Source organism: Rattus rattus, chromosome 1, assembly GCF_011064425.1.
Source record: "Rattus rattus isolate New Zealand chromosome 1, Rrattus_CSIRO_v1, whole genome shotgun sequence".
Taxonomy (NCBI): Eukaryota; Metazoa; Chordata; class Mammalia; order Rodentia; family Muridae; genus Rattus; species Rattus rattus.
In genome coordinates, this window is record NC_046154.1 from 234,105,950 (window position 1) to 234,114,010 (window position 8,061).

Consider the following 8,061-nt stretch of genomic DNA (forward strand, 5'->3'; position numbering starts at 1 on the left):
GAAGGTGGTATCCATATACATTGTGTGCTCATGCATGTAGAGACCCAGTTGTTGTCTGGATCTTCCTTGATTAGAGGTAAGATCTTGCAAAGCCCAAGCTCGCAGATACGGCTAGTCGTTCTGGGCAGTGTGTCCCCCAAAGACCCCTGTCTCTACCTTCTGAGTCTGACATTGTAGGTGGGGGACCACGGGCTCCAGGGATCTGACCTCTAATCCTCGTCTTTGCACAGCAAATGCTTTAACCACTGCATCATTCCCTCCAGATCCCTCAGCTAAGATGCTCTTTATCCAGCCCTGACTATACAGCTATATAAAATAGTATACAAGTTAAGCATTTACTAATAGTAAATGATAAGCATGTATTCAAAGACAGTTCTTTGGTGTTTATATTTTACTATTTATTAAAGATAATGAATTAAATATTACTGAATATTTGATACTGCAGGATAGAGTACCTTCAGTGTTTTTTAGAATTGATTGAAACTTTTGATTTTCTAGTTGTCAATTCCAAGAACACCATAAATACATAGCACAAAAAGGACAGAACTGTCTTTACAGCCATTTTAGTAACTCTTGAGATTTTATCCTAACCCCAAGCCAAAAATCATTTTCCAGTTTTTTGTTGGTTTTTTTTTTTGTTGTTGTTGGTTTTTTGTTTTTTGTTTTTATGAAACCTAAGTCAGTACTCACCACAATTTCTATTATACTGAAAGATACAGTGGTTTGCTATAATCTATGGAAGGACAGGAGGAAAATACTGTCTTTTGTACTATAAACCATTATGTTTCCGTAAGAGCAGGAAACGTGTGTACAGGAAAGTATAAGGTTCAGTGGTCTCAGATCCGAGCGGAGGCATTTCCCTGGCGCTGTGGGGTGGGACAGCAGTCCCAGTGGAGAAATGCCCATAGTGCCTGTTGAGAAGGAAAGCTGCAGAGATGTGCCATGGGTGATGTCAGCAGGTAAAAGGACTTGCTGCTCTCCAGAGGACCAGAGATCAGGTCTCAGCACCCATCTTAAACTCCAGCAAAGGGGACCCAACACCCTCTTCTGGCTTCCGTTCCACCGTGCAGGTGATACATAGGTGCAGGCAAAACCGCATACACATAACAAAGAGCAAGTAGTTCTTAACTGGGTTGGTTGTTAGTTAGTTAGTTAGTTAGTTAGTTAGTTAGTTAGTTAGTTAGTTAGTTAGTTTGCTCCCTTGTTTGTGTGACCCTGACTATCCTAGAACTCACTGTGTAGTCCAGGCTGGCCTTAAATTCACAGAGATCCACCTGCCCCTGCCTACTGAGTGCTTGGAATAAAAACATGCTCCTCTACACTCATCAAAAAACAGCTCCTTGACCAGAGCCTTCACCCCACGCACCCCCGCCAGACAAGCTTCCACTTGGTGGGCAGTAGGCCCGGTGTTGGTTACTGTTGAGGCAGGAAAGTGGAATGACACCGTACCATAGGCTAGAGATCTATCGTAGAGCCGTGAATGTCCGTTTCTTCACTTTCCTTGTCTGTAAATTCATGGTGATAGTTGTGGTTTTCTCACTGGTGCTTCTGAAACTTAAGATATTTTGTGCAGTAGCTAAAGGACCAGGCACACACGCAGTAAGACTCAGTAACCATGAGCCCTTCATCCTTGTCTTCAAGCTTCCACCCGCATCTTCACCATGGGCACAGGAGACCTTGTAGAGAAGGGGGATTAGGAGGAGCCAACGTGGAGCTGAGGAAGTTACTACAGAGGCAGTGCAGGGGACAGGTGCTAAAGGCTTGTGCTGGTGCCAGGGTGGTGCCCCACAATGCATTCTGTTACACAGAGTGAGCACGCACGTGGAGGTGAGGTGCGTGCAAGTGCCCAACAGAATGTGGCAACTGATTGAAGGAGGGGAGGAGGCAGGGGGAAGATGAGTGCTCATTCTTTGGAGTGTCCAGAGGCAGTTGCTAGCTGTCATTGCTCTCAGGAGAGGGGGAAGAGAGGAAAGTGGCCGCAGGAGTTCTGAGAGTGAGATCAGAGAAATACAGCCCTTGAAAACAGCAGTGGTACAGGCCAGCAGCTCTGCCCTTAGAAGGTGACTGAGACAGCCTTGAGAATGATGTAGCTATGAGTATAGAAGTGGGCAGGTGTCACTGCGACACAGCTCTGGGGAGGCAAGACAGAGCCTTGGCCCGGCATAAGCTCTCCTTACTGTGAAGCCTCAGCACGGAGGACTCAGAGCCCGGTGCTGTGAGCTCCAGGCAGCTTCTTGTTCAGCAGTTACTGCATTCAAGGTAGGAGATCCCGTGGGAAGCGTCCTAAACCACACCCAGGACGAGGCGCTGTCCTCACAGAGCCAGTGTCAAGTACAAAGCACACATGGAAGCAGATTAGAACTTGGGTTCTGTTCACAGCTTACTCTGTAGGTTTCTGATTCAGCATGAAGTAGTGTCATTTCCCATGAAGCACTGTTTAAAAAATGTGTGTGACACATCCTGTTAGAGAACTGTTTCTTTCTGCTGTTCCAATTATGTTATGTTACTGGAGTCCCAGGCACACTGTGTTACTGGGTACCATCTGAACTTTCCCAGCATGCTTCAGACCGTGGAGGCCTCGCCACTGCACTGAGGTGGAATAGTCTTGTGGAGCTTTTCACCCTAAGTGTAGCTTACAGTCATTTCCTAAAACAGAGCTCTTAATCATAAAGCTCTTCTCTCACAAATGAAGCTGCCTGCTGATCTCCATGTTAATGCACTACAGACGATTTTGCCCCCAGCCCACTGTTTTGGCTTTCTGGCTCTTCAACAGGCATTCCAAGCGTGTCCGATGAAGTGAATGTGTGGTGGCAAAGCAGAATCCCCAACAAATAACTGAGCCTCTCAGCCAGGGTCTTTATCTCTCTAGTGGAAGTTACATCAACTCGAAAGTCCAGGGACCCTGGGGCTGATAGGAAATTCCTTCCAGATCTCTACTGGCCTGTTTGTTTCTGGGCTGTGGAGAAGACAGGGAGATAGCTCAGTGAGGCGTGTGCTCATCCCAGAGTTCACACAAAAGAGCCAAGTACAGTAGTTCACTTGTAATCCAGCACTGGGAACCGGGAGGGAGATGAAAAACAGACAGACAGACCCCTGAGGGTCAGTGGCCGGCCAGCCTTAGTGGACACTTAGCACATTCTAGGCCAGTGAAAGAACCTCTCAGAAGTAAACAAACAAACAAACAAACAAATGCAGTGGTACCTGAATAGGGCAACTAAGGCTGTCCTCTGACTTCCACAGCACCTACACATGTACACGGCTGCGTACACACACACACCTGACAGGAAGTACACTGCTGTGCAGTATGAACACACAGCTGTGGGGCCCTTACGACAATCAGTCATTATGCTTACCTCACTGCTTTGTGACACATCACCCTGGACTTGGAGGGTATGGACAGAGTTACTGTCTGAGTGTAGGTATGTCAGGAATCTGCCCAACTCTAATGCCAGAGGCGTCTGTCTAGCTGCTTATGGGCCAAACCTTGGTATTCTTGGAGCCCAAATCTGTGCCTCTAGATGCTCAACATTGTGTGGTCATGAGCTAAAGGCTCAGGCTCAGGCTCAGGCTCAGGCCAAGGCCTCGGCTCCCTGAAGCCCCCGGACCCTCTGCACCTTTCCTAAGCATAGACTCTTAAGTTTGCCCCATGCGGCTAAGGAATGCTCTGCCCTGTGGCTGACCCAGGCTCAGGACCAGCCTCTCCTTCCAGGCCTGTGCATCTGAGCCCTTCCTGGGGATGATTTGATGGTGTTGAAGGTGTTGCCACACCTGACTTGCTCACCAGGATGTCCTGGGGATTATGGCCTAATGCTTGGGTAGTGTTGTTTCTCAGAGCAGGAATGCCCTGATTCAAGCCCATGGCATCATGGCCTTTTCTTATCCTTTTTAGTTTAAAAACTTGTTCGTTTCTGTGGGGTGGGGTGGGAAACAAGACTGTGCCCTGCTTCCTGTCCAGCCTCTCCTCCAGGAAGTCTCCCCAGCGATTCAGTCATACTGTTCAGCCTTGTGCTCATCCTGTCCCTTGTTGAGCCACCTTGTTTGAAGAGACAGGACTGGTTAACTGTGGTTAGAATGGCAACTGCTGCGTGGTGAGGCCTGGAGCACAGTCCTTGCCCATGGCCTTCAGTGGCTGTGATTTCTCGCTGTGTCCAATGCCTGCAGAAGATAAGAACTGCCTTCACCTGTTTGCAGGAGAAACCTTGTACGTCACTTGGACAGTGTTAGCACTAGGGGAGCTGACTACTAGGTCTTCACCCCTCTTTTGGAGATGGTCTCACTATATAGCCCAGACTAGCCTAGAACTTTCTGTGTAGTTCAGTCTTGCCTCAGCCTCCCAGCTGCTAGGGTTATAGGCATATACCACTTGGCTCTTCCATTTTGTATCTTTGTTGTATCTTTGTTGTCAGTTTGTATCTTTGTTGTCAGGTCACCCAGCTCCCCTCAGATACTTGATTTATATCCCTGTCCCCAGAGCCTGTCTCTGCATGACACAGACCTCACCAGGCTCCATCCCATCAACATGAATGTGGGCGCCTCCTCGCAGCCCAGTGGTGTGGTTAATTCCCTCAGCCATTCTCAGAATGCCCTCATTTACTGACTAAAGCCACTGATGTCATCAGGAAGTCCTCCCCCCTCACTCCCCACTTCCCTCTCCACCGCTTATTCACTGTCTGGCAGATGGAGGTAGATGTTCTTCTCAGAGCCCACTGCACCCAAGGCCTGGTAGTCAGAAACAGGGCTCAGGGCTTGCCTCCCAGGGATGTTCACTCCAGAAACCTCCTGTTCTGCATTTCCATGTCAGGGAAGCCTCAGGGATGGCAGTCTCCATTTCTAAGTCCTAAATGTGTGTGTATGTCTTCCTTGTCTCATCCTTAGAGCTTTCAACTTACACGGGCGGGGCGAGCAGGAGGGTTGGTGGGGGTAGGGAGGAGGGCACAGCAAGACTCCAGGAAAAAAAAGAAAGAAAAGGAAGGAAGGAGGGAGAGGGAAGGAGGGAGGGAGGGAGGGAGGGAGGGAGGGAGGGAGGGGAAGAGAGAGAGAGAGAGAGAGAGAGAGAGAGAGAGAGAGCTCATGTGCCTGAATATACAAGATACATTTAGCATTTCAAAATTAATTCCCGTTCTCAAGCTTACTGTTCATTGCACGTGGGCTGCACACTGCCCAGGGAAAGCCCCTGTGCTGCAAACACTCCCTGACCCCAAGATCAAAGCCAGGAAATGCCTTCTCTTTCCTACCTTATCCCGCCTTTCCTAGGACTTGGTTCACTGAGGCTCCCAGGTCAGGTTCCCTTCCCTCGCTCGCTCGGCCTCTTACCTTTTCCCCTGTGTCTGCTGTCCCTTTTGAAGAGCTGTCTCAGGTCATGGGGCCGAGCTTTGTGTGGGTCAGAGCCATGTTTGTCCTTAAGGTTATGTGATTAGACCTAGCCCAGAGCTGATCACACAGAAGCACTCTGAATGCATGAATGGTGTGTGTGCACAGGGTCTGTTTAAGTGCAGGTAGACCAGATAACTTAAAACCTCCGGGGAGAATAGTGGCCAGCCTAGGAGATGGTAAAATAGAGGAACACAATGGAGCACTGTGGGACCTGGTGCCTTGTGGAATGGGGACCCTGCCCCTATTTTATAGCAGGGAAACCCAGGCTCAGAAAGTTTATCTCAGCCACCAATCAGGTGGTTGAGAGAATTCATGACCTGCATGAGCTTGACTCCAAACACGGGGCACTTAGCCCTGCCCAAACCTTGTTCACAGTAAAAAGAAATCAGGTGATTCAGTCCAAACACGCCCTCCAATGAGCCGACTAACTGAGCGAGGCCTGAGTTCCACCCTTTTCTGGTGACTCACATTCCTAATTCACTCACCTCAGGCTTCTGGCCAGTGCCCAGTCCCACTCAGTGTCTCCATTGAGAGGTTTAGTGGCATTCAGAGGGCTGGAGTCCAGGCAAGACTCCTATCCTGTGTTCTCTTCCCAGCACAGCACAGGGCCTGCAGTTGTCTCCAGCTTGGCTCTGCTTACTTGCCTTCCGTCCCTACGTCTCAGGCCCCATGCCCCAGTGTGTGTTGGAGCCTGACTGCCTCACCCTTCCTGGACTTCTGTGGGACCCCAACTATTTCCTCTGCTTCACCCTTCACCCTTTGCCCTTTAGCCTTTTGTCCTCTGTAAGTAGCTAGAGTGAGTTTTTTAAAAGACACTAATCCCATCCCTATCTAAAAGTCCTCCAGGGGGTGTTCCTATTTAAAATGATACCCAGGGCTAAAGAAGTAACTGAGTTGGTAGAGCTTGAGCCTATCACGCATGAAGCCCTGGGTGGTTTGAACACTCGAGCACACACACACACACACACACACACACACACATGCACACGCACACACGCACGCGTCCAGCACAGCACAAAGTCAGGTGTTGATAGTGCATGCCTGTAATCCTAGCATTAGAGTAATGGCATCAATAAGAAGTTCAAAGACAACCTGGGTACATAAGACCATGACTCAAAGCAAAATAACAATCCAGAGGAGCATTGCCCTGGTCTCACCTCCTTTGCTCTCACTGCAGAGCACCCAGTCAAGCCTTCTGGGCAGCCTAGAGCACATGCAAGCCTGCCCCCTCCCCCATGCTCCTTCTGTCCTGCATTGCTTCCCTGCTGTTGTGGCGTGCTATTTGGCTACTTGGTGACTGCCTGTCTACCTCCTGTCAGAAAGCAAGCCCAAGTATAGGGGCTACTCCTACACTGCTTGCTTCCCCAGCCCCAAACCAAGCTGCCCTTGGTGAAAAAAATGGGTATGTGTGCATGACTCTGGGTTTGAGAGGGGTTTGGCTTTTTTCTTGGGTTTTTGGTTTGTCGTTGTTGTTGTTGTTGTTGTTGTTGTTGTTGTTTTTGCTTTTGGGTTTGTTTTGGGTTTTTGTTTTGTTTTTATTTTGTTTTGTTTTTGTTTTAGTAAAGTGTCCTCATTCCAGTGCCCCACTGTGAGAGAAGTTAATGTTTAAGGCATGGCAGTGGGATGGGCTGATGGGTTTGTTTGTTTTTTTTCCCTCACAGTTGCCCAAAAATTGGCTGTAGCCACACAGACATGAGAATGTCAGATCTCATTCCGGATGAAGCCCTGAGAAGGGCAATCGAGAGCCACAACAAGAAGAAAAAGCGCCACTCCGAGTAGGAGCCAGCCCCCTGCCCACAGGGGTGTCCGCAGCCTACCTCCCCGCAGCCACCAGAGAGTGAGCGTACACAGCAATAGGCCCAGCAAGCTCCGCAGTGACCCTCAAGGCTAACTGTAATTGAAAGCATTTTTAAGTTACACAATAAAAACACAAGTTCATTATAGTCTTTATTTTCAAGTGCTCTGAAATTTTAAATAAAACTTTGATAATCTTCAGCACGATCCTGTCTAGATCTCTCACAGTGTGTAAAGGGTTCCCAGACTTCTAAATAGTTTGTATAATGGTTCAACTGAAAAGTGTCTTTGCAGTGATAATTAAGATGAGAAGCAGCCCCTCCCCAGCTGCCATGTCTGCGAGGGAGCAAATGGCTGGTTATAGAGCAGAGCCAGAAGTCCCCCCTGGCTACTTGTGGTTGACAGTGCTGGGTATGGAAATGTTGTCACTTGTGATGGCTTTCTGAATGGTATAGAATGTTCCAGGAACACACCCCCTGGGGCAACTGTAAGGAATGCCCATCCCTAATGTCAACATAGCTGTGTCCCTAGCAGGCCTCGGGTATCACTTGGGAAGCCACCACATTCTGAGCACTCAGAATACTCCCAGCAGCCGACTTCACCCTCTGGGTCCTGTGTCCAAGTACATGGTGTCGGCAGCAACAGGGACTTAACCTTCAACTTCTGGGGACAACTAAGGACAATAGCAAGAGCCTATAACGTTCTCAGAGTCTTGGAAAATCCTGACTAAGAATTCAAAAGGGGAAAGCTCAGGAGGCCTCAATGCTAGACAAAAGACTACTCAATGAGGCATAACAAGAGTATGAGAAATAGTCTTCCGTGGGAAAGAGTCCTTGGTGGGTTATCTAATGCCAACTGGTATCATATGCATATAAGTAATAATACATGAACTGA

General features: G+C 48.7%; 1 protein-coding gene across 4 annotated transcripts in view; it reads left to right on the plus strand.

Annotated features, from left to right (window-relative positions):
* Nsmce2 (NSE2 (MMS21) homolog, SMC5-SMC6 complex SUMO ligase) overlaps positions 1-7,374 on the plus strand; it is a 213,562-nt gene extending 206,188 nt beyond the window's left edge. For 3 of the 4 annotated variants that reach the window (XM_032915890.1, XM_032915892.1, XM_032915894.1), the window contains one exon: positions 7,035-7,374. In XM_032915890.1, the coding sequence (XP_032771781.1) occupies positions 7,035-7,152 (118 nt within the window). In that variant the 3' untranslated portion in view covers positions 7,153-7,374. The remainder of the gene's footprint in view (positions 1-7,034) is intronic. The other variant, XR_004389413.1, reaches the window with a different exon arrangement.
* Positions 7,375-8,061: the final 687 nt, after the last annotated feature.